Consider the following 27,724-nt stretch of genomic DNA (forward strand, 5'->3'; position numbering starts at 1 on the left):
AGCCACATTCTATTTAAGTGATTTCTTGATTGAGAACAGGTGTGGCAATAATCAGGCGTGCATGTATATAGGGAATTTGAACTCCACTTTCCAAATATGTGGTAAACCAACATATATATACTATATAGGGGACTATGGGGGGCACATGTACATGCACATGTTCTGGGATGTATTAAGAGAAGCATATAGTCTAGGTTACGTCTTTAGCTTGCCAAAAAGAAGGCTAAGAGGAATAGCTGTCTACAAATATCTTAAGGGATGGCACAGTGTAGAGTGATCATCCTTATTCTCATTTGAACATGGAAACACAAGAAACAATGGAATGAAACTAAAAGGGAGAAGATACAGGTTAGATATCATTAAAAACTTTTTGATAGTGTGTGTGATCAACAAGTGGAACAGGCAGAGGTGGTGAGTTTTCCTTCAATGAAAGTCTTCAAACACAGGCTGGACAGACATCTGATGGATGGATTTTCTCTCTACCAATTGTACATTTTGTCACTAATTTAACTATAACCCAGAAGGTTATGTGTATGAAATCATCCAGCCCATTTTTAAAAGCTGTCAGTGTCTGCCATTAATACCTCTTGTGGTAGGGCATTCCACAGTCTGTCTGCTCTAATTTTCTTCCACCCGTGATGGGTGCCCCTTGGGTCTTAGTATGGTCTTTGGAAGGAATGAGCAATGTTCAAGTCCTTTCTACTGACCACATATATATTTATACATGTAAATGAGATATCCTTTGAGGTGTCTTTTATCTAAGCTAAAGAAGCCCAACTTTTCCAACCTCTCCTCATTCGAGAGAGTTTCCATCCCTTGTAATAATCTAGTTGCCTACCTTTGTGACTTTAACATCTAAATATCCTTGTTAGAATGTAGAGCCCAAAACGGGATCCCATATTCAAGATGTGGCCTTACAGTGATTTATAATAGGGTAACAATACGTTGAGATTGCGGGATTTTCTATCTCTTTTTAAACATCCGAAAATCTTATTTGCTTTTGCAACTACTGCATGACATTGAGTGCTGCTGCTCAACTTAGGGCCCCTTCACACTGTGCAATCAAAGTCTGAACGAGCGTTCGATTTGTGACGTTTATCCGTCCTCGTTCCGAGGTTGCAAAGTGTGACATGGCGTTACGATTTGCGACGCAGCCCAGCATCGTACGATGTGAAAGAAAGAGCAGAACTTTCTTTCGTCGTAAATGTCTCGCTGTGGCGGTCGAAATCGTAGTATGTGACGGCGGTCATACGAGCTCGTAATGCGACTACGTGGGTTGGGCTTCCGCATACCTGTCTCCTGATTGGGCGTGACGTTTTAGCACGCCCATGCTGGTAATACGTCACGCTCGGAGTCGTAGGACTATGGCGGTGTGAAGGGTAGCGTACGATTGCGACGCGTGACGTTCACATCGCAACTACGTCAGAAAAAGCGTTAACATCGTAGAGTGTGACCGCTGGCTACGAGCTCGTACTGCGATGTCGAATATGATGCAAATGCGTCGTAATCGTAGCAGAATCGACCAGTGTGAAGGGGCCCTTACTCCTAACCAGAATGCCCAAGTCTTTCTCCTGCCCTGCAATCCTAAGTGTGTTCCCTTAATGTGTTTACAGAAATAGGATTACTCCATTCTAGGTGTTTTACTCTATATTTATCTTTATTAAACCTCACTTGCCAAGTGTTTGCCTATTCAGTCATCTTATCCAGATTGTTTTAGAATATTGTAATGTCAAGGTTTGACTTTAATATCCTACATTAGTGAATACTGCATTGAGCAGGGGGTTGGATACAATAGCATTGAAGGTTCCCTCCAACTCTAACATTCTAAGATTCTTTGATTCTATGACTATCAGAAATGAGAAGATGGAGACACTTTTTTTCCTCCACATACGAGAAAAACTGGTCATACTCGGAATCAAACTCTGGTCAAATTCTAATCAATCTCTTTTCAAACTTTGATCAAAGTCTGATCAGACTCTCATCAAAATAATCTGTTTTTCTGTTTGAACGAGGCTTAAGAATGTTTTGTGGTAAAGCATTTGAAAAGGGTTTAGCACAGTCTTAATAGACCTCAGAGTGTCATAGAAGTCTGTCAGGGTCAACAAAGACCTTGTAGTATATGTGATATTTGGAAAATTTTGTTATAGCTAGCTAACTCAAATTTCAAAAGATCTACTCAACTCAACAGTAAAATTACATTTTTAGTTCCTTAAAGATTCTTTTTATTCACAGACTAGATGGAGGCCCGATGCTGTCGCATCGGGAGGGTGGTAATGTCACGATGGGGTCAGGCTTTGCAGCATTAAGAATCTCTCCCCCCATGTGCAAACAGCATGGGCTATATCCAGGTGGTTTTGAAATACTTGCTCCCATGGAGGCGAAAGCAAAAGGCGTCTCCAAAATTCACAGAATAACAACTTTGACATATATGGTTCATGGGACCGCAGCTGTGTTCATGAATTGTGTTTTCATCATGGGTTATATTTTTTGCTTGTAGTTGAAGTTCATGTCTTTCTTTTTGTATGTGACTTATTTGTGGGTGGATGTTTATTTTTCGTAGCTGTTGTAGTAGCACTTTTCTCTGGCTTCGTGTTTCAGCTTGTCGCTGTAGACGGTGTGCTTCTGCATCGTGTGACAGTCTTCTTGCTGTGGCCAATGGACATTGTTCCTGAAGTAGCTTGCGTTGGGAAAATGCCTTCTTAGTTAACCTCATACACTTTGAAGTTGTAGACTCGGCGGTGTGGTGTGCTGGTTCCAAAGGGTCATCTTGTGAGCATGGTATTGCTGTTAAGACTGCAGATTTCTGTTTGCGGCACTGTTGTTGCCTAATGGCGTCCTGTGACAATCTAATGATTTTTGCATCCGGAGGACTCATATGCCTGATGGCTATGCTTATATGTATTGTTTTTGTCCCAGCGATGCTGTTGCTCTTCAAGAGTCTCATTTGCCCATTGTTGTCTTCGACGTTGTGTCTTTGCTGCTTTCCTTTCATTGTCATTGGCGTACTTTTTAGGAGGAGCCATGTTGGCTTTAATATTTGCTTTTTAAAGGGGTTTTCCCACAAACTTAAGTTCATTTTAAAAATTGTCTGTGTCCCACCGTGTACCGAAAATATCACAGCTCCTGGGCAGGGGAGGAAGCAAAAGACAATACTGACATTACAGCAGGAGATAGCAGAGGATACATTTCATGATATAAAATATTGTTTAAAAACAGTCAATGAAATATTTTACCTGACAAAAGAAATCCTCTGTGATCCCCTGCTGTAATGTCAGTATTGACTTTTGCTTCCTCACCTGCCCAGGAGATGTGGTATGCTCCGTACGCGGTCAGACACAGACAATTTTTAAAATGAACTTTTGTTTATGGGAAAACCCCTTTATTGTGAACCGGCTTCCTTTGCCTGTAGACACGTCGAGCATCTGCCACCGGGATCAGCTAAATGATTCACTGCGCCTGCATGGAATTCACGCAGGTGCAGTAAAACAGACCACCGCCATCTTTGTGCAGACAGATAGCGGCAGTCACATTAAAACTGGACATGTGCTTCTCCTGTACAAAGATGGTGGTGGTCAGTGAATCATTCGGCTGATCCCAGCTGCAGCGTGTTCGTGACGGTGTTCCGCTGTTGGTACTGTGCAAGAGGCTGCGTAAGGTGTATACAGTGTGTTTGTGTGTGTGGTGCATACGGCGTATATAGTGTGTGTGTGTGTGTGTGTGTGTTTGTGTGTGGTGCAACAGTGTTCCGCTGGTGGTACCGCGCAAGAAGCCGGTACCACCAGCAGTTTCCATATTGAGACACCCTTCAACTGGGTGTCCCAATATGGAGGTCAGTGAACTTCTGCCGCTTGGAATTCTGGAATCCTGACACATCTGGACGGAATAGGATGTGAAGACATTACAAGGTAAGTATATATTAAGATATTTGATAATTACATTGTGTGTATTCTTCACGTTTTTCATGTAGAATTTGGAAAGTAATTAAGTAGTTCTAGCATCACTATATCAATTTCAGGTTTGTTCAGATAAATTCTCATATTGTACAAAGATTAATCTGTAAAATAAATAGTTTATGTGTGTCTTCTCTAAGTACCTGTTTAAGCAATAACTTTTGTTATGTATGTACAAATTATACTTGTGCATATTGGCAATTATTTGTGCATATTGGCATATTGTATGTTTGTTATTCTAATAGACTTTGTCTATTATGTGTGAATAAAATAATTGTTTTAGGATAAAACACAGTTAGCAACATGTTTCTTCTGGGAATAATATTAAATATTTGCCTTTGCAGAGAAACAGTCACCAGTGATGATTATTAAACTATTGATATTTGCAGTTTACATTTTCATTAAAGAATATTAAAACAATAAAATGTCAACATTGGAAGTGTTTAACATGGTAATAATGTAAATATGCAAATTGCTTTGTCGGGATACATACGTAATATATGCACAGTGTGCAAAATTACTTGGCAAGTGAGCATTTTGACCACATTATAATTTTTATGCATATTTTCTAACTCTAAGCTGCATTAACATGAATGCTTATTGGTTTGAAACTGTAAGGGGATGTCCATTTGAATATTGAGGGATGGGGTGACAAAAATTATCAACTCCCCAGAATTACTAGGCAGCTTTTTTTAACTCATTCAAAATGGGCAAAAAAAGAGATTTAGCTGACTCTGAAAAGTCAAAAATTGTTAAAAATCCTGCAGAGGATTGAAAAAATTTAAAATTGAAAAAAAAGAAAAGAAAACAACAGCTCACCAGGTATTCAGTCATGGCCAAAAATTTTGAGAATGAGACAAATATTAATTTTTCCAAAGTCTACTGCTTCATTTTTTCTAATGGCAATTTGCATATACTCCTGAATGTCAGAGTGATCAGCTTAACAGCAATTACTGTACTTGCAAAGTCAAATTTTGCCAAGAAAATGAACTTTAACCCCCAAAACACATTTCAACATCATTGCAGTCCTGCCTTAAAAGGAGCAGCTAACATCGTTTTAGTGATTGATCCATTAACACAGGTGTGGGTGTTGATGAGGACAGGGCTGGCGATCAATCCGTCATGATTAAGTAAGAATGACATCACTGGACACTTTAAAAGGAGGCTGGTGCTTGGTATCATTGTTTCTCTTCAGTTTACCATGGTTATCTCTAAAGAAACACGTGCAGCCATCATTGCACTGCACAAAAATGGCCTAACATGGAAGAGTATCGCAGCTACAAAGATTGCACCTCAGTCAACAATCTATCGCATCATCAAGAACTTCAAGGAGAGAGCTTCCATTGTTGTCAAAAAGGCTCCAGGGCGCCCAAGAAAGACCAGCAAGCGCCAGGACCGTATCTTAAAACTGTTTCAGCTGCGGGATCGGACTACCAGCAGTGCCGAGCTTGCTCAGAAATGGCAGCAGGCTGGTGTGAGTGCTTCTGCACGCACTGTGAGGCGGAGACTCTTTGAGCAAGGCCTGGTTTCAAGGAGGGCAGCAAAGAAGCCACTTCTCTCCAGAAAAAACATCAGGGACCGACTGATATTCTGCAAAAGGTACAGGGAGTGGACTGCTGAGGACTGGGGCAAAGTCATTTTCTCTGATGAATCCCCTTTTCGATTGTTTGGGACATCTGGAAAACAGCTTATTCGGAGAAGAAGAGGTGAGCGCTACCACCAGTCTTGTCTCTTGCCAACTGTAAAGCATCCTGAAACCATTCATGTGTGGGGTTGCTTCTCAGCCAAGGGAATCGGCTCACTCACAGTCTTGCCTAAAAACACAAAACACAGCCATGAATAAAGAATGGTAACAGAATGTCCTCCAAGAGCAGCTTCTCCCAACCGCCCAAGAGCAGTTTGGCGCCCAACAATGCCTTTTCCAGCATGATGGAGCACCTTGCCATAAAGCAAAGGAGATAACTAAATGGCTCATGGAACAAAACATAGAGGTTTTGGGTCCATGGCCTGGAAACTCCCCAGATCTTAATCCCATTGAGAACTTGTGGTCAATCATCAAGAGACGGATGGACAAACAAAAACCAACAAATTCAGGCAAAATGCAAGCATTGATTATGCAAGAATGGACTGCTATCAGTCAGGATTTGGTCCAGAAGTTGATTGAGAGCATGCCAGGGAGAATTGCAGAGGTCTTGAAGAAGGAGGGTCAACACTGCAAATATTGACTTGCTGCATTAACTCATTCTAACTGTCAATATAACCTATTGGTACTCATAATATGATTGCAATTATATTTCTGTATGTGATATAAACATCAGACAAACACTAATAAAAACCAGAGGGCAGCAGATCATGTGAAAATATAATTTTGTTGTCATTCTCAAAACTTTTGGCCATGACTGTAAGTTTAATCCTTGGCGAGATCCATGATCATGTGTAGCATTGCAATGAAAGTCCAAAAATACATCTTTAGTCCAGCCACAGGAATGAAGCATAAAATCTTTTTTATTGAATAAAAACGTATTGTAGCAGAGTCACATAATAAACGTACAGAGCCTACGTATTTTGAGCAGCTGACCTGCTCATATTTATGGCGTGCCATTACTCTAACATTTTTTAATTCATTATTCAATAAAGATCATTTTTGCTCTATTTCTGTGGCTAAACTAATTATGTATTTTTGGACATTTCAAATTGCTATTACTTTTTTGTAAATAGTCAATAGGTTCACAAAAAAGAGAAGAGAAAAAAAGATGCACATTAATTGCCAAAGATTTGAAAAGAATCATACAGGAATCGATTATCCTCAAGTACTTTCATGTTCCAGAACTACATCCTTCCTGGAGTGCCCAGAAGTACAAGGTGTTCATTGCTCAGAGACATGCCCAAGATAAGGAAAGCTGAAACTCAACCACCACTGCACAATGTGAAATGTCAACAATGGGTCAAGAAATATCTGAAGACTGATTTTTCAAAGGTTTTATGGTCTAATGAGATGAGAGTGACTCTTGATGGACCAGATGGATGGGTCCTTGGCTGGTTAAGTAATGGGCACAGATCTCCTCTATGACTCAGAAGCCAGTAAGGTGGAGGTGTGGTATTTCTGTGGGCTGGGGTTATTAAAGATGACATAGTTGAATCTTTTCAGATTGAGGATGAGCTCAAAAACTCGCAAACCTACTGCCAATTTTTAGAAGACATTTTCTTCAAGCAGTGGTAGAGGAAAAAGTCTGCATCTTTGAAGAAAACCATGATTTTTATACAGGACAATGCTCAATTGCATACATCAAAATAGTCCACTGTTTGGCTAGCCAGTAAAAGTCTTCAAGATTTAAAAATAATGACACGGGCCCTTCCTCATCTTGCCTATACCAAATTGAGAACTTATGGGCCCTGCTAAAGTGAGAAATTTAGAGCGAAGGAAATCAGTACTTCTCTGAACAGTGTCTAGGAGGCTGTGATTGGTGCTGCTCAAAATGGTGATTGTTAGCAGATTAAGAAACTGATAGACTCCATGGATGGAAGGCTTATGCCTCTTATTGAAAAGAAGGATGACTACATTGGACACTGATATTTTTTTCAAATGTCAGAAAAGTATTTTTGTACAACTTAAGTTGTTTAGTTAGTATACTCACTTCAACAGATAAAAACAATTAAGATTGGAAAATAATCCTGTACATTAATAGTTGCCCAATAATTATGCACACATAAATATCCTTCCCAGAAATAGTAAACCTCACTATTACTTTAAAAAATATTCATGTTTCAGGTTTATTAACCTTTTGTATTGACCAACAGTTCTATAGTTGTTAAATAATAAAATTTGCCATCAAAAATACAAATTGTTTACAACTGTGCACACAATGTTGTGTGAATAAAAATAACTTGCTCAGATTATTTGTAGTTATCTGATTTATGCCTTCTATTGAAGGAATGCATTTTAGTTTGAGCTTCATAACAGGCATATATTTAAATATGATTTTGCTCTTTCCATTTCAGACAGGAACCAGGGATTGGCTTCAATATGAAAAGTGAAACTTATACATTACTAGCTGTACTACCCGGCTTCGCCCGGGTTAATGACTGCTGTTAGCAAAATAGAATGTGTTAACAAAAATTTATTCTGCACACAAAAACCACAAAACAAATAGATAGAAATGTAATTATTAAAAGGCAAAAACTAAGCAAATAGAAGCATTTCACAACATATATTAGCTTTGTTATACTGAGAATGTCTTTGTTGCCTATATTAACCAATCAGAGCTCAGGTTAATTAACTGTAGCAAAATAGAAGCTGAGCTGTGATTGGTTGCTATTGGCAGCCTGATAAATCCCCAGCCAACAGGAAGCCCTCCCCCCTGGCAGTATATATTAGCTCACACATACACATAATAGACAGGTCATGTGACTGACAGCTGCCGTATTTCCTATATGGTACATTTGTTGCTCTTGTAGTTTGCTTATTAATCAGATTTTTATTTTTGAAGGACAATACCAGACTTGTGTGTGTTTTAGGGCGAGTTTTATGTGTCAAGTTGTGTGTGTTGAGTTGCGTGTGGCGACATGCATGTAGCGACTTTTGTGAGATGAGTTTTGTGTGGCGACATGCGTGTAGCAACATTTTGTGTGTTGAGTTGCATGTGACAGGTTAGTGTAGCAAGTTGTGTGCAGCAAGATTTGTGCATGGCGAGTTTTGCGCGTGGCGAGTTTTATGTGTGGTGCATTTTGAGTATGTGCAAGTTTTGTGTGAGGCAACTTTTGCATGTGGTGCAACTTTTGTACATGTGGCAATTTTTCTGTGTGTGCAAGTTTTGCATGAGGTGAGTTTTCCATGAGGTGAGTTTTGCACGTGTGGCGAGTTTTGCGTGAGCCTAGTTTTGCATATGGCGAGTTTTGCATGTAGCGAGTTTTGAGTGGTGACTTTTGTGTTTCGACTTTTATGTGGCGAGGTTGGTGTGTGTGTGTGGTGAAATGTGTGCTGAGGGTGGTATATGTGTTCAAGCACGTGGTAGTGTGTGGCGCATTTTGTGTTTGTGTTCATATCCCCGTGTGTGGTGAGTATCCCATGTCGGGGCCCCACCTTAGCAACTGTACGGTATATACTCTTTGTCGCCATCGCTCTCATTCTTTAAGTCCTCATTGTTCACATCTGGCAGCTGTCAATTTTCCTCCAACACTTTTCCCTTCACTTTTTCCCCATTATGTAGATAGGAGCAAAATTGTTTGGTGAATTGGAACGCGCGGGGTTAAAATTTCACCTCACAACATAGCCTATGACGCTCTCGGGGTCCAGACGTGTGACTGTGCAAAATTTTGTGGCTGTAGCTGCGACGGTACAGATGCCAATCCCGGACATACACACATACATACATACACACATTCAGCTTTATATATTAGATATACCTGTATGTAATCTCCTGTATATAGTATATACCTGTGTGTCATCTCACCTATATATAGTATATATCTGTGTGTCATCTCCTGTATATAGTATATACCTGTATGTCATCTCCTCCTATACATAGCATATACCTGTGTCATCTCCTCCTGTATATACTATATACCTGTAGGTAATCTGCTCCTGTATATAGTATATACCTGTGTGTCATCTCCTCCTGTATATAGTATATACCTGTATGTCATCTCCTCCTGTATGTAGTATGTACCTGTATGTCATCTCCTCCTCTATATAGTATATACCTGTGTGTCATCTCTCCTGTATATAGTATATATCTGTGTGTCATCTCCTCCTGTATATAGTATATACCTGTGTGTCATCTCCCCTGTAAATAGTATATACCTGTGTGTCATCTCCTGTATATAGTATATAGCTGTATGCCATCTCCTCCTGTATTAGCCCTCGTTCACACGTTATTTGGTCAGTATTTTTACCTCAGTATTTGTAAGCTAAAATGGCAGCCTGATAAATCCCCAGCCAACAGTAAGCCCACCCCCTGGCAGTATATATTAGCTCACACATACACATAATAGACTGGTCATGTGACTGACAGCTGCCGGATTCCTATATGGTACATTTGTTGCTCTTGTAGTTTGTCTGCTTATTAATCAGATTTTTATTTTTGAAGGATACCAGACTTGTGTGTGTTTTAGGGCGAGTTTCGTGTGTCAAGTTGTGTGTGTTGAGTTGCGTGTGGCGACATGCATGTAGGGACTTTTGTGAGATGAGTTTTGTGTGGCGACATGCGTGTAGCAACTTTTTGTGTGTCGAGTTGCATGTGACAGGTTAGTGTAGCAAGTTGTGTGCAGCAAGTTTTGCGCATGGCGAGTTTTGCGCGTGGCGAGTTTTATGTGTGGTGCCTTTTGAGTATGTGCAAGTTTTGTGTGAGGCAACTTTTGCATGTGTTGCAACTTTTGTGCATGTGGCAATTTTTCTGCGTGTGGCAATTTTTCTGCGTGTGCAAGTTTTGCGTGTGGCGAGTTTTGCACGTGTGGCGAGTTTTGCATGTGGAGAGTTTTGCGCGTGGCGAGTTTTGAGCGGCGACTTTTGTGTTTCTACTTTTATGTGGCGAGGTTGGTGTATGTGTGGTGAAATGTGCACTGAGGGTGGTATATGTGTTCGAGCACGTGGTAGTGTGTGGCGCATTTTGTGTGTGTGTTCATATCCCCGTGGTGGTGTGATTATCCCATGTTGGGGCCCCACCTTAGCAACTGTACAGTATATACTCTTTGGTGCCATCGCTGTCATTCTTTAAGTCCCCCTTGTTCACATCTGGCAGCTGTTAATTTGCCTCCAACACTTTTCCTTTCATTTTTTCCCCATTATGTAGATAGGGGCAAAATTGTTTGGTGACTTGGAAAGCGCGGGGTTAAAATTTCACCTCACAATATAGCTTTGACGCTCTCAGGGTCCAGACGTGTGACTGTGCAAAATTTTGTGCCTGTAGCTGCGACGCCTCCAACACTTTTCCTTTCACTTTTTCCCCATTATGTAGATAGGGGCAAAATTGTTTGGTGAATTGGAAAGCGCGGGGTTAAAATTTCACCTCACAACATAGCCTATGACGCTCTCGGGGTCCAGACGTGTGACTGTGCAAAATTTTGTGGCTGTAGCTGCTACGGTTCAGATGCCAATCCCGGACATACATACATACATACATACATACACACACACACACATTCAGCTTTATATATTAGATATACAGTCATTACAAACAGAGTGATCTATTTCAACTGGTTGTTTCTGTTAATGTTGATGATTATGGCTCACAGCCAATGAAAAGCCAAAAGTCATTATCTCAGTAAATTAGAATGCTTTGTAACAACAGCTTGAAAAATTATTTTAAAATCCGAAATGTTGGCCTACTGAAATGCATGTTCAGGAAATGCACTCAATACTTGGTCAGGGCTCCTTTTGCATCAATTACTGCATCAATGCGGTGTGGTATGGAGGCGATCTGCCTGTGGCACTGCTGAGGTGTTATGGCAGCCCAGGTTGCTTTGATAGCATCCTTCAGCTCATCTGCATTGTTGGGTCTGGTGTCTCTCATCTGCCTCTTGACAATACCTCATAGATTCTCTATGAGTGTTAAGGTCAGACAATTTTACTGGCCAATCAAGCACAGCGATACTGTTGTTTTTAAACCAGGTATTAGAACTTTTGGCAGTGTGGACAAGTGCCAAGTCCTGCAGGAGAATGAAATTTCCATCTCCATAAAGCTTTCCTGGTTGAAGGCTGCACTGACTTTGGTCTTGATAAAACACAGTGGAACTACACCAGCAGATGACATGGCTTCCCAAACCATCACTGATTGTGGAAACTTCACACTAGACATCAAGCAGCTTGGATTGTGTGCCTCTCCACTCTACCTCCATACTCTGGGACCTTGATTTCCAAATGAAATTGAAAATTTACTTTCATCTGAAAACAACACCTTAGACCACTGAGCAACAGGGAAGTGCTGATGATGGTGCACGCAGATGTCCATAACGTGGGTGATTTGCGACTACACTTGTTGCTGTAGGACAATAAACATGCCCATCCATGACACATAGCTTCCTGTAGAACTTTGCAGGAAGACATGGGACGCCACTTCTGATGCCACATTAGTCCGAACAGGTGGTCAGTTGGATAGCAGATAATGCATCCAGCATGCTTACCAACAACACCCAGTCTTCTAAACGGTCCAGTCCTACAAGACAAGGGTCTGCATCACGTAATCCTCACCCTGAGTTTCCTTCCTCCCACAATGTTGAGTACCAGGAGACTAGTGATCACACACTAAGACACTCCAAGGAGCTCTTTACAACATCATTTCTTGATAGTGGCCTCTCACTCTGCCTGTTCCAAGAGGGATAGGAGGAGATGCTATGCAGTGATACACAAAACGTAGAGGAGCTGCAGTCACAAGAAGATAAAGGTGGGGAATGCCAATTTTTTTCTAAGATGGTAGATGTTGGTGAAACACAGCTGCTAATAACTCAGGTTGTTATGTCACCAAGTCAGGAGGACCAGTGTGCGGCGGTTGAAGACGAGGTGGTGGATGACTAAGTCACCAACCTAACGTGGGAAGCTGGCATACAGAGCAAGGCCAGCAGCAAAACAGACAGGAAAAGGCAGTAAGGTGATAAGGGGGAAAGGCAGGCAACTGTTCCGTAGTGCACCAACACTTGTGAAATTGTTTATTAAAGAGTTTGGCGTTTCCCAGTCTGGGACTTTTTTAAAGAAAGTTCTGAGACAAAAATGGTCATTTGAAACTTGTGCCATGCCAAGCTCAACAGTGGCCTGACTGCCAAGAGCTTAACCACCACCAGAATGATTGGGAACATGTCATCTAAGCACCCTACTCGGTGGTACAAACCTCTGTGTCCACGATTGGTGCCAGCAGGTGACATCACTGCCTCTTCCCCTGTGCACCAACACTTGTGAAATTGTTTATTAAAGAGTTAGGTGTTTCCCAGTCCGGGACTTTTTTAAAGAAAGTTCTGAGACAAAAATGGTCATTTGCAACTTGTGCCATGCCAAGCTCAACAGTGACCTGACTGCCAAGAGCTTAACCACGACCAGAATGATCGGGAACATGTCATCTAAGCACCCTACTCGGTGGTACAAACCTGTGTCCACGATTGGTGCCAGCAGGTGACATCACTGCCTCTTCCCCTGTGATAGATGCTTTCCAGTCCCCTATCCATGACACTGGAACAGATGCCTCCCCTTCCCTGTCCTTGCATATTCTGAGGCACCATCATTAGGCACTTACAAAAACTTGTCCCAGCACAGCATTCAGCTATGCCTACCCCAGGCCTTGGAATGCAAAAGAAAATTTCCAGCCACCGACCCATAGGTCTAAATGGTAAATGAGCAGATTTCCAGGCTGCTTGCCATGGAAATGTTGCCTTTTAAGCTTGTAGACATGGAGATTTTCTGCTGACTCATGACCCAGCTTCATCTCATCTGCTGTTATTGGGTAGCAATGAGAAGATGCTAAGGAGAAGGAACAGGAGCTGGTTGCTAGCGCAACAGAGGCTAATACCCACACAAGCTTCTTCTCTTCTATATGGATGGGCTGAGGCGGGGAATGATGTAGGAGGGGATGGAGGAAGAGATGGAGAATAGTCATCATGGTGGAGCCAGGGAAGCGTTGGCTGTAGAGAGCTTGGCATATATTATGGTTATTCCAGTAACTGTTCCAGTTATTGAGCTCCCTCACTGTCAAAAAGTGTTTTGTAATATCTAATCTGTATCTTCTCCCTTTCAGTTTCATTCCATCGCTTCCTTATGATCTCTTGTATGTGCTGAATTAGCAATTTGATATTGTATTTGCATATTACTGTTTTACTATTTTGCACATGTAGCCATTTTGCTTTTAACATATTAACTTTTTACATTGCAAAATATTATGTATACTTGCCAAACTTATGTTATTTTTTGTGCAATTGTTGGATAAGTGTTTCTACATCCTTCCTGTGTGGTTTGTTGCTTTTAGTGCTACTTTAACCACTGACCAACATCGGGCGTAATACTATGCCGATGTCAGACTCCCCCTGTTTGGTGTGGGCTCCGGCGCTGAGCCTGCACATATTCGGGCACATGACAGCTGATCTGTACAGCGGACATGTGCTACAGCCACGGGTGGAATTGCGATTCAACTGCAGCTGTTAATTAGTTAAATGCCGCTGTCAATTTCTGACAGCAGCATTTAACATGCGCTTACCGGAATTGCATCAATAATCCCACCCATCGGTGACCCCCTCAAATGATCACAGATCACCAATGGATCAGCATGACAACCAGAGGTCTCCAGCAGACCTCTATGGTTGTCATAGCCGTGCCCTGTGGTCGACACTCATAGCACGTGAGCATTTCTGCTATGCACAGGCCATCTGATCATCGCCTGTGAGTAGCAGAGGAGATTGAAGTACTGCAGCTTCTAGTCTCCCATGGAGACTATTGAAGCATGCAAAAAGTAAAAAAAGTTTAAAAATATTACAAAAATTAAAAAAATATAAAAATTCAAATCACCCCCTTTTCACCCCATTCAAAATAAAACAATACAAAAATAAAATATGCACATATTTGGCACCACAAAGTTCAGAATCGCCCAATCTATCAATATAAAAAATAATTAACCTGATTGCTAAACGGTGCAACGATAAATTCAAAATGTCAGAAATACGATTTTTTTAGTCTCCGCTACATTGCAATAAAATGCAATAATGGGCATTCAAAAGGTTATATCTCCACCAAAATGTTATCAATAAAAACATCAGCTTGGCGCGCCAAAAATTAAGCCCTCACCCAACCCGAGATTACAAAAAATGGAGACGCTACAGGTCTCGGAATATGGCGCCATTTTTTATTTTTATTTTTTACCAAACTTTGGATTTTTTTTACCATTTAAATGAAAAAGAACCTATACATGTTTAGTGTCTGTGAACTCGTAATGACCTGGAAAATCATAATGGCAGGCTCGTTTTAGCAATTAGTGAAAATGGAAAAAAAAAACTGTGGAATTTCACTTTTTTGCACTTTCACCTCACTTGGATTTTTTTTCCCGTTTTCCAGTACACAATATGTTAAAACCAATTGGTGTTGTTCAAAAGTACGACTTGTCCCGCAAAGAACAAGTCCTCACATGGCCATATTGATCAAAAAATAAAAAAGTAATGGCTCTGGGAAGAAGGGGAGCAAAAAATGAAAATAAAAAACGAAAATACCTCTGGTCGTGAAGGGGTTAAGGACTGTTCTAATATATTATAGAACATTTTTGCACACAGATGCAAATGTTTAGGTCATACAGTGGGGCAAAAAAGTATTTAGTCAGTCAGCAATAGTGCAAGTTCCACCACTTAAAAAGATGAGAGGCGTCTGTAATTTACATCATAGGTAGACCTCAACTATGGGAGACAAACTGAGAAAAAAAAATCCAGAAAATCACATTGTCTGTTTTTTTATCATTTTATTTGCATATTATGGTGGAAAATAAGTATTTGGTCAGAAACAAACAATCAAGATTTCTGGCTCTCACAGACCTGTAACTTCTTCTTTAAGAGTCTCCTCTTTCCTCCACTCATTACCTGTAGTAATGGCACCTGTTTAAACTTGTTATCAGTATAAAAAGACACCTGTGCACACCCTCAAACAGTCTGACTCCAAACTCCACTATGGTGAAGACCAAAGAGCTGTCAAAGGACACCAGAAACAAAATTGTAGCCCTGCACCAGGCTGGGAAGACTGAATCTGCAATAGCCAACCAGCTTGGAGTGAAGAAATCAACAGTGGGAGCAATAATTAGAAAATGGAAGACATTCAAGACCACTGATAATCTCCCTCGATCTGGGGCTCCACGCAAAATCCCACCCCGTGGGGTCAGAATGATCACAAGAACGGTGACCAAAAATCCCAGAACCACGCGGGGGGACCTAGTGAATGAACTGCAGAGAGCTGGTACCAATGTAACAAGGCCTACCATAAGTAACACACTACGCCACCATGGACTCAGATCCTGCAGTGCCAGACGTGTCCCACTGCTTAAGCCAGTACATGTCCGGACCCGTCTGAAGTTTGCTAGAGAGCATTTGGATGATCCAGAGGAGTTTTGGGAGAATGTCCTATGGTCTGATGAAACCAAACTGGAACTGTTTGGTAGAAACACAACTTGTTGTGTTTGGAGGAAAAAGAATACTGAGTTGCATCCATCAAACACCATACCTACTGTAAAGCATGGTGGTGGAAACATCATGCTTTGGGGCTGTTTCTCTGCAAAGGGGCCAGGACGACTGATCCGGGTACATGAAAGAATGAATGGGGCCATGTATCGTGAGATTTTGAGTGCAAACCTCCTTCCATCAGCAAGGGCATTGAAGATGAAACGTGGCTGGGTCTTTCAACATGACAATGATCCAAAGCACACCGCCAGGGCAACGAAGGAGTGGCTTCGTAAGAAGCATTTCAAGGTCCTGGAGTGGCCTAGCCAGTCTCCAGATCTCAACCCTATAGAAAACCTTTGGAGGGAGTTGAAAGTCCGTGTTGCCAAGCGAAAAGCCAAAAACATCATTACTCTAGAGGAGATCTGCATGGAGGAATGGGCCAACATACCAACAACAGTGTGTGGCAACCTTGTGAAGACTTACAGAAAACGTTTGACCTCTGTCATTGCCAACAAAGGATATATTACAAAGTATTGAGATGAAATTTTTTTTCTGACCAAATACTTATTTTCCACCATAATATGCAAATAAAATGATTAAAAAAACAGACAATGTGATTTTCTGGATTTTTTTTTCTCAGTTTGTCTCCCATAGTTGAGGTCTACCTATGATGTAAATTACAGACGCCTCTCATCTTTTTAAGTGGTGGAACTTGCACTATTGCTGAATGACTAAATACTTTTTTGCCCCACTGTATATACCTCGGTATTGCTAATATGTACTCTACCGCATTCATTTCTATGCACAGCATAATCTTTTATACACTGCGGTGAGAGAAACATTTATACACATATACTGTATATGCTCAACATCAAATATTACATTGCTTTTTGTCTCTTATATCCACTATCCACTATTATTATTTTTTGGAGCATAGACATAGGGTATCTCTTTTTTGCCTCTAATCCTAGGGAATATCCATCTCTCCTATTTGTGTTTTTAGGCGTACTTCTCCCTCACCTTAATTATATAGAACTGATTATTACTATTGATGTAATAAATGTATCATTAATTATTAGTCTTATGCTCACTTTCTTTTATTTACCCTGCTCTTTAAGCTTACGCATTGACCTCTCCTATATATCCTCTGAGGTGGTCTTGAAGAAACTCTTTTGGCTTCATATTATTATAGTAATAATAATAATCTTTATTTATACAGCGCCAACATATTCCACAGCGCTTTACAGTTTAACAGTTTCAAATGCAAGTCATAAGTAACAACCCTAACAATACAATAATTAAAGCAAAATAAGATGACCCTGCTTGTGATAGCTTACAATCTGCTGGCTAACATATTCAGCATATGTTTATGTTGTCATATATACCTATTTATGTTTCTGAAAATTTACTTTAAATATTATGTTCTAATTTTCAGTTGTATTTATGTTTCAGGTTTGCCTGGAAGCGTACAATGACTCTATATGTAGAAATATTCAAGAAAACAATGAAGAATTCAGAGCTGTTCAAAGCAGAGGATCGTACATAATGTTAATCCACATTGCAATTATGAGCCTAATGTCAATTTTACCAGCTCTCATTCTTGGTGCATGGTCAGATATGGGTAGTCGTAGGGTAGGAATGATACTGCCTTGTGTTTTCTCTGTTGCAAGTGGAGCACTCTACATTGTCATATACTATGTTCAAAGCATGCCTGTGTACTGGACCTTTGCTTCCTCTGCATTGGTTGGGATTTCAGGAGGCCATGTTTCCATGTTCTTAAGTGTGTTCAGCTACGTAGCTGATATAACAGAAAGTATGAATCGCACTTTTCGAATGGGCATTGCAGAATCTATGATATTTCTTGGAGGAACATTTGGCTTTCTACTCAGTGGAATTCTATTGGAATATAGCACATTTACAATTGTATTTGGTGTCTACTGTGGCTGTAATTTGTTTGGAGCTCTATATGTGTTGATTTGGCTGCAAGAATCAAAGCCCTCAAATGGATATAGCAGGCTTTCTGAAGAATTCATTGATGGAGATGAAAGTGAAGAAAGAACAATACTAGCAAAAAAATCAGTTACAACCTACATCAAAGACTCTTTCAGCACCATAGTTAAAAAGCGTGAAGGCCAAAATCGACAGAAAATACTCCTGATTTTATTGTGCATTTTCCTAATCAATCTCTGCAATGTTGGTAAGTTACTTTGTTTTATGTATTACATTTCAATACTATTATCAGATATGAATTCTATAAGGATATCTATATTCTGCAGAACATTTCCAAAAATAATTTCACTTTTTGCAAATCATTTATAAGCAAACTGCCTTCATATTGTTCTAAGAAACGTAATATAAACGTACAATATATCAAATTTGACAAATTTGAACTGTACATTTATGTAGACTATTCTTAAACAATAATATATATATATATATATATATATATATATATATACGTATGTAAAGCATATATATACTGTATATGTGTGTATATATGGATAGATAGATAGATAGATAGATAGATCTAGTGTTATATGCAGTAGAGATGAGCAGAACTTTTCAAATTTGCCTACTTTGCCTTATTTTCCAAGAAAATTTTGATTTGTTAATTGTATTAAACGTCATTTGAGCTATTTAAAGTAAACACAGCCTTATTATTATCCATGTAACCTCAACCTATTAGGCTAGGGAAAATGGATAGTAGATGAGTATTGAGGTGTTCATAGGAATAATATTGGTCTATTACAACAAGAAAGCATGCAAGCAAAATTAGTTTGCTTTTCTCAACATGCACAATTTGTGAGGTAGACAGTAGAGATGAGTGAACCTGAATTAAAACATTCGGGATTCATACTGGGCAGTAAGTGTCCCTCACTAAATGTTCAAAGTTCTGGGGGAATAATAATAATAATCTTTATTTTTATAGAGCGCTAACATATTCCACAGCGCTTTACAGTTTGCACACATTATCGTCGCTGTCCCCAATGGGGCTCACAATCTAAATTCCCTATCAGTATGTCTTTGGAATGTGGGAGGAAACCGGAGGAAACCCACACAAACACGGAGAGAACATACAAACTCTTTGCAGATGTTGTCCTTAGTGGGGATTGAATCCAGGACTCCAGCGCTGCAAGGCTGCTGTGCTAACCACTGTACCACCGTGCTGCTGGGGAAGGAGAGAAAGAGAAATTTCTTCAGCTCAAAGGTTTGGGTCCCCATTGTTTTCAATGGGATACGTGTTCTTGTGCAAGTTCTGGTATACTTCTGGTACCTGAATCGAACTTTGGAATAAAGTTCGGGTCGGGTGCTAGAATCCAAACTTCCACACGTCTGCTCATTCCTAGTAGACAGCTGTCTTTAAATTTCTGGAATTTGAAAATTTTTCCTTTGGCTTTAAAAAAAATAAAATAAAATATAACTTGTCTGAACCACAAGCAAGGAAGCACACAAGTGTACTGTAGGTTTCAGGATTTTTATGTAATAGCAAAATAAGGACAGGTGGATATTAATCTTCAGAGGAAAAAAAAAAAAAATTGAGTTCCAGCTCCTTAACCCCTTCATGACCCAGCCTATTTTGGCCTTAATGACCTTGCCGTTTTTTGCAATTCTGACCAGTGTCCCTTTATGAGGTAATAACTCCGGAACACTTCAACGGATCCTAGCGATTCTGAGACTGTTTTTTCGAGACATATTGGGCTTCATGTTAGTGGTAAATTTAGGTCGATAATTTCTGAGTTTATTTGTGAAAAAAATGGAAATTTGGCGAAAATTTTGAAAATTTCGCAATTTTCACATTTTGAATTTTTATTCTGTTAAACCAGAGAGTTATGTGACACAAAATAGTTAATAAATAACATTTCCCACATGTCTACTTTACATCAGCACATATTTGGAAACAAATTTTTTTTTGCTAGGAAGTTATAAGGGTTAAAATTTGACCAGTGATTTCTCATTTTTACAACAAAATTTACAAAACCATTTTTTTTAGGGACCACCTCACATTTGAAGTCAGTTTGAGGGTTCTATATGGCTGAAAATACCCAAAAGTGACACCATTCTAAAAACTGCACCCCTCAAGGTGCTCAAAACCACATTCAAGAAGTTTATTAACCCTTCAAGTGTTTCACAGCAGCAGAAGCAACATGGAAGTAAAAAATGAACATTTAACTTTTTAGTCACAAAAATGATCTTTTAGCAACAATTTTTTTATTTTCCCAAAGGTAAAAGGAGAAACTGGACCATGAACGTTGTTGTACAATTTGTCCTGAGTACGCTGATACCTCATATGTGGGGGTAAACCACTGTTTGGGCGGACGGCAGAGCTCGGAAGGGAAGGAGCGCCATTTGACTTTTTGAATGAAAAATTGGCTCCTTTAGCGGACACCATGTCGCGTTTGGAGAGCCCCCGTGTGCCTAAACATTGGAGCTCCCCCACAAGTGACCCCATTTTGGAAACTAGACCCCCCAAGGAACTTATCTAGAAGCATAGTGAGCACTTTAAACCCCCAGGTGCTTCACAAATTGTTCAGTAAAAATGAAAAAGTACTTTTTTTTCACACAAAATTTCTTTTAGCCTCAATTCTTTCATTTTCACATGGGCAACAGGATAAAATGGATCCTAAAATTTGTTGGGCAATTTCTCCTGAGTACGCCGATACCTCATATGTGGGGGTAAACCACTGTTTGGGCACATGGTAAGGCTCGGAAGGGAAGGAGCGCCATTTGACTTTTTGAATGAAAAATTATCTCCATCGTTAGCGGACACCATGTCGCGTTTGGAAAGCCCCCGTGTGCCTAAACATTGGAGCTCCTCTGCAAGTGACCCCATTTTGGAAACTAGACCCCCCAAGGAACTTATCTAGAGGCATAGTGAGCACTTTAAACCCCCAGGTACTTCACAAATTGATCCGCAAAAATGAAAAAGTACTTTTTTTTCACACAAAATTTCTTTTAGCCTCAATTCTTTCATTTTCACATGGGCAACAGGATAAAATGGATCCTAAAATTTGTTGGGCAATTTCTCCTGAGTACGCCGATACCTCATATGTGGGGGTAAACCACTGTTTGGGTGCACGGCAAGGCTCGGAAGGGGAGGCGTGCCATTTGACTTTTTGAATGGAAAATTAGCTCCAATCGCTAGCGGACACCATGTCGCGTTTGGAGAGCCCCTGTGTGCCTAAACATTGGAGCTCCCCTACAAGTGACCCCATTTTGGAAACTAGACCCCCCAAGGAACTTATCTAGATGCATAGTGAGCACTTATAACCCCAAGGTGCTTCACAGATTGTTCCGTAAAAATGAAAAAGTACTTTTTTTTCACAAAAAAATTATTTTAGCCTCAATTTTTTCATTTTCACATGGGCAACAGGATAAAATGGATCCTAAAATTTGTTGGACAATTTCTCCTGAGTACACCAATACCTCACATGTGGGGGTAAACCACTGTTTGGGCACATGGTAAGGCTCGGAAGGGAAGGAGCGCCATTTGACTTTTTGAATGAAAAATTATCTCCATCGTTAGCGGACACCATGTCGCGTTTGGAAAGCCCCCGTGTGCCTAAACATTGGAGCTCCTCCACAAGTGACCCCATTTTGGAAACTAGACCCCCCAAGGAACTTATCTAGAGGCATAGTGAGCACTTTAAACCCCCAGGTACTTCACAAATTGATCCGCAAAAATGAAAAAGTACTTTTTTTTCACACAAAATTTCTTTTAGCCTCAATTCTTTCATTTTCACATGGGCAACAGGATAAAATGGATCCTAAAATTTGTTGGGCAATTTCTCCTGAGTACGCCGATACCTCATATGTGGGGGTAAACCACTGTTTGGGTGCACGGCAAGGCTCGGAAGGGGAGGCGTGCCATTTGACTTTTTGAATGGAAAATTAGCTCCAATCGCTAGCGGACACCATGTCGCGTTTGGAGAGCCCCTGTGTGCCTAAACATTGGAGCTCCCCTACAAGTGACCCCATTTTGGAAACTAGACCCCCCAAGGAACTTATCTAGATGCATAGTGAACACTTATAACCCCAAGGTGCTTCACAGAAGTTTATAACGCAGAGCCATGAAAATAAAAAAATAATTTTTCTTTTCTCAAAAATGATTTTTTAGCCCACAATTTTTTATTTTCCCAAGGGTAACAGGAGAAATTGGACCCAAAAGTTGTTGTCCAGTTTCTCCTGAGTATGCTGATACCCCATATGTGGGGGTAAACCACTGTTTTGGCACACGTCGGGGTTCGGAAGGGAAGTAGTGACGTTTTGAAATGCAGACTTTGATGGAATGCTCTGCGGGCGTCAGGTTGCGTTTGCAGAGCCCCTGATGTGCCTAAACAGTAGGAACTCCCCACAAGTGACTCCACTTTGGAAACTAGACCCCCAAGGGAACTTATCTAGATGTGTGGTGAGCACTTTGAACCCCCAAGTGCTTCACAGAAGTTTATAATGCAGAGCCGTGAAAATAATAAATGTGTTTCCTTTCCTCAAAAATATTTTTTAGCCCAGAATTTTTTATTTTTGCAAGAGTAACAGGAGAAATTGGACCCCAAAAGTTATTGTCCAGTTTCTCCTGAGTACACTGATACCCCATATGTGGGGGTAAACCACTGTTTGGGCATATGCTGGGGCTCAGAATGGAATTTGGAATTTGGAATGCAGACTTTGATGGAATGGTCTGCGGGCATCATGTTACGTGTGCAGAGCCCCTGATATGCCTAAACAGTAGAAACCCCCCACAATTGACCCCATTTTGGAAACTAGACCCCCCAAGGAACTTATCTAGATGTGTGGTGAGCACGTTCAACCCCCAAGTGCTTCACAGAAGTTTACAACGCAGAGCCGTGAAAATAAAAAAATCATTTTTCTTTCCTCAAAAAAGATGTTTTAGCAAACAATTTTTTATTTTCACAAGGGTAACAGGAGAAATTGGACCCCAATATTTGTTGCCCAGTTTGTTGTGAGTACTCTGATACCCCATATGTGGGGGTAGACCACTGTTTGGGCATATGCCGGGGCTTGGAAGGGAAGTAGTGGCATTTGAAATGCAGACTTTGATGGAATGGTCTGCGGGCGTCACGTTGCATTTGCAGAGCCCCTGATATGCCTAAACAGTAGAAACACCCCACAAGTGACCCCATTTTGGAAACTAGACCCCCCAAGGAACTTATCTAGTTGTGTGGTGAGCACTTTCAACCCCCAAGTGCTTCACAGAAGTTTATAACGCAGAGCCATGAAAATAAAAAATAATTGTTCTTTCCTCAAAAATTATGTTTTAGCAAGTAATTTTTTATTTTTGCAAGGGTAACAGGAGAAATTGGACCCCAACAGTTGTTGCCCAGTTTGTCCTGAGTACGCTGGTACCCCAAATGTGGGGGTAAACCACTGTTTGGGCGCACGTTGGGGCTTGGAAGGGAGGGAGCACCATTTGACTTTTTGAACGCAAGATTGGCTGGAATCAATGGTGGCGCCATGTTGCGTTTGGAGACCCCTGATGTGCCTAAACAGTGGAAACCCCTCAATTCTAACTTTAACACTAACCCCAACACACCCCTAATCCTAATCCCAACTGTAGCCATAACCCTAATCACAACCCTATCCCCAACACACCCCTAACCACAACCCTAACCGCAACACACCCGTAACCCTAATTCCAACCCTAACCCTAATCCCAACCCTAACCACAACTGTAACCCCAACACACCCCTAACCCTATCCGTAACCCTAACCACAAGCCTAATCTTAACCCTATTTCCAACCCTAGCCCTATTTCCAACCCTAACTCTAATTCCAACCCTAACCCTAAGGCTATGTGCCCACGTTGCGGCTTCGTGTGAGATTTTTCCGCACGATTTTTGAAAAATCTGCAGGTAAAAGGCACTGCGTTTTACCTGCAGATTTACAGCAGATTTCCAGTGTTTTTTTGTGCGGATTTCACCTGCGGATTCCTATTGAGGAACAGGTGTAAAACACTGCGGAATCCGCACAAAGAATTGACATGCTGCGGAAAATACAACGCAGCGTTTCTGCACGGAATTTTCCGCACCATGGGCACAGCGGATTTGGTTTTCCATAGGTGTACATGGTACTGTAAACCTGATGGAAAACTGCTACGAATTTGCAGCGGTGAATTCGCAGCGGCTAATCCGCTGCGGATCCGCGGCCAATCCGCTGCGGATCCGCGGCCAATCCGCTGAGGATCCGCGGCCAATCCGCTGCGGATCCGAGGCAATCCGCTGCGGATCCGCAGCCAAATCCGCACTGTGTGCACATGCCATAACCCTAACCCTTCCCCTAACCCTAACCCTACCCGTAACCCTAACCCTACCCCTAACCCTAACCCTACCCCTAGTTCTAACCCTAGTTCTAACCCTAACCCTAGTGGAAAACGAAAAAAAAAAAAAAAAATTCTTTATTTTATTATTGTCCCTATGGGGGTGATAAAGGGGGGGGGGTGTTGTGAATTCTGTTTGTGGGCTCCCTCTGGTGGTTACTGCTGGTACTGGGTGACTTTGGTGGGTTGCGGCCTTTGGTTTCCACCTGTCCATCAGAGGCTGGGTGTTTCCTATTTTACCTGGCCTTTCTGTCATTCCCTTGCCGGCTATCAATGTATTCAGATGTGCTCTGTTTGGTTCCTGCCTACCTGCTCCCAGATCTTTCAGGATAAGCTAAGTGCTGATTTTCAGTTGTTTGGTTTTTTGTCCAGCTTGCTTATTATGTCTTTATGCTAGCTGGTAGCTCTAGTGGACTGAGGTTCTCCCCATGTGCCATGAGTTGGCACATGGGTTCTTGTAATCTCAGGATGGTTTTTTGATTAAGGTTTTTTGCTGACCGCTCAGTCCCCTTTTGTATCGTTCTGCTTTCTAGTTTACAGTGGGCCTCAATTTGCTAAATCTATATATATCATCTCTATGTGTGTGCCTTCCTCTCATTTCACCGTCAATACATGTGAGGGGGCAACTATATCTTTTGGGGTTCATTCCTCTGGAGGCAAGTGAGGTCTTTATTTTCTCTGCAGTACTAGTTAGCTCTTAGGCTGGTGCGTGGCGTCTAGAAACAACGTAGGCACGCTCCCTGGCTATCTCTAGTTGCGTTTGTCAGGCGTAGGGCAGCGGTCAGCCCAGGTTCCATCACCCTAGAGCTCGTCCGTTATTTATTTGTACTTTGCTTGTCCTGTGCTATCCCTAGCCATTGGGGATTCAAGACAGTATAGCCGGCCCACAAAGTGTTAATTGTTTGGGCTGAAGCAGGAGAAAAAGAAGTGTTTAAGGGAAATTTATTTTTTTTTTTTCCTTCAGAGTTTTGCTGCCTAGCCCTTAATTGCTGTCTAGCTGCTTCTTACCTCCTCTTAACCCTTGAATGGCTCTGATCTTAGCTGTTTAACATAGATGTCCAGAGTTTGGCTTCCAGCCTGAGTAATCTCACCGCAAAAGTTCAAAACATACAGGATTTTGTTGTTCACACTCCCATGTCTGAACCTAGAATTCCTATTCCAGAGTTCTTTTCTGGAGATAGATCTACCTTCCTGAATTTCAGGAACAATTGTAAATTGTTTCTTTCTTTAAAATCTCGCTCCTCTGGAGACCCTGCTCAACAGGTCAAGATTGTAATATCTTTCCTGCGGGGCGACCCTCAGAATTGGGCATTTGCATTGGCACCAGGGGATCCTGCATTGCTCAGTGTGGATGCGTTTTTTCTGGCATTGGGATTGCTCTATGAGGAACCTAACCTGGAGATTCAGGCTGAAAAGGCTTTATTAGCCCTCTCTCAGGGGCATGATGAAGCGGAAATATATTGTCAAAAATTTCGGAAATGGTCGGTGCTTACTCAGTGGAATGAGTGCGCCCTGGCTGCAAACTTCAGAAATGGTCTTTCTGAGGCCATTAAGGATATTATGGTGGGGTTCCCTACGCCTACAGGTCTGAATGAGTATATGGCTATGGCCATTCAGATTGATCGGCGTTTACGGGAGCGCAAACCCGTGCACCAGTTGGCGGTGTCTTCTGAACAGGCACCTGAGACTATGCAATGTGATAGAATTCAGTCCAGAAGTGAACGGCAAAATTATAGGCGGAAAAATGGATTGTGTTTTTATTGTGGTGATTCAGCTCATGTTATATCAGCATGCTCTAAACGCACAAAAAGGGTTGATAAATCTTTGCCATTGGTACTCTGCAGCCTAAGTTCATTTTGTCTGTGACTCTGATTTTTTCACTGTCTTCCATTTCCGTCGATGCCTATGTGGATTCGGGCGCTGCCCTGAGTCTTATGGATTGGTCATTTGCTAAACACTGCGGTTTTAGTCTGGAGCCTCTGGAAGTTCCTATTCCTCTGAAGGGAATTGACTCTACACCATTGGCTATGAATAAACCGCAGTACTGGACACAAGTGACCATGCGCATGACTCCCGTTCATCAGGAGGTGATTCGCTTCCTTGTACTGTATAATTTACATGATGTACTAGTGCTTGGTCTGCCATGGTTACAAACTCATAATCCTGTCCTGGACTGGAAAACAATGTCTGTGTTAAGCTGGGGATGTCAGGGGGTTCATGGTGATGCACCTCCGATTTCTATCGCTTCATCTACTCCTTCTGAGATCCCTGCATTTTTGTCTGACTATAGGGATGTTTTTGAGGAGCCTAAGCTCAATTCGCTCCCTCCTCATAGAGAGTGTGACTGTGCTATAGAATTAATTCCTGGCAGTAAGTTCCCTAAGGGTCGTTTATTTAATCTGTCACTACCAGAGCATACTGCTATGCGGAATTATATTAAGGAGTCCTTGGAAAAGGGACATATTCGTCCATCTTCATCCCCTCTGGGAGCAGGTTTTTTTTTCGTGGCAAAAAAAGATGGTTCCCTGAGGCCTTGTATAGATTATCACCTTCTAAATAAGATTACAGTCAAATATCAGTATCCATTGCCATTATTAACTGACTTGTTTGCTCGCATTAAGGGGGCTAGGTGGTTCACTAAGATAGATCTTCGCGGTGCGTATAATCTGGTGCGGATAAAACAAGGTGATGAGTGGAAAACCGCATTTAATACGCCTGAGGGCCATTTTGAGTATTTGGTAATGCCTTTTGGACTCTCCAATGCTCCGTCAGTCTTTCAGTCCTTTATGCACAATATTTTTTCCGTGAATATCTGGATAAGTTTATGATTGTGTATTTGGATGATATTTTGGTGTTTTCTGATGACTGGGAGTCTCATGTTCTACAGGTCAGGAAGGTGTTTCAGGTTCTGCGGGCCAATTCTCTGTTTGTGAAGGGCTCAAAGTGTCTCTTCGGAGTCCAGAAGATTTCTTTTTTGGGGTACATTTTTTCTCCTTCTACTATTGAGATGGATCCCGTTAAGGTTCAGGCAATTTGTGACTGGACACAACCTACATCTGTTAAGAGCCTACAGAAGTTCTTGGGGTTTGCTAATTTTTATCGTCGGTTCATTGCAAATTTTTCCAGTGTTGTTAAACCTTTGACTGATTTGACTAAAAAGGGTGCTGATGTTGCTAATTGGTCTCCTGCGGCTGTGGGGGCCTTTCAGGAACTTAAGCGCCGGTTTTCTTCTGCTCCTGTGTTGTGTCAACCAGATGTTTCACTTCCTTTTCAGGTTGAGGTTGATGCTTCCGAGATTGGAGCGGGGGCGGTTTTGTCACAGAGAAGTTCTGAT

General features: G+C 41.3%; 1 protein-coding gene across 5 annotated transcripts in view; it reads left to right on the forward strand.

Moving 5' to 3' along the window:
* Positions 1–27,724, forward strand: part of LOC143804674 (proton-coupled folate transporter-like) — a 702,815-nt gene that overhangs the window by 156,114 nt on the left and 518,977 nt on the right. For all 5 annotated transcript variants that reach the window (XM_077283005.1, XM_077283008.1, XM_077283004.1 and 2 more), the window contains exon 2: positions 17,511–18,255. In XM_077283005.1, the coding sequence (XP_077139120.1) occupies positions 17,511–18,255 (745 nt within the window). The remainder of the gene's footprint in view (positions 1–17,510; positions 18,256–27,724) is intronic.

This window comes from Ranitomeya variabilis, chromosome 2 (genome assembly GCF_051348905.1).
Source record: "Ranitomeya variabilis isolate aRanVar5 chromosome 2, aRanVar5.hap1, whole genome shotgun sequence".
NCBI classification, from domain to species: domain Eukaryota; kingdom Metazoa; phylum Chordata; class Amphibia; order Anura; family Dendrobatidae; genus Ranitomeya; species Ranitomeya variabilis.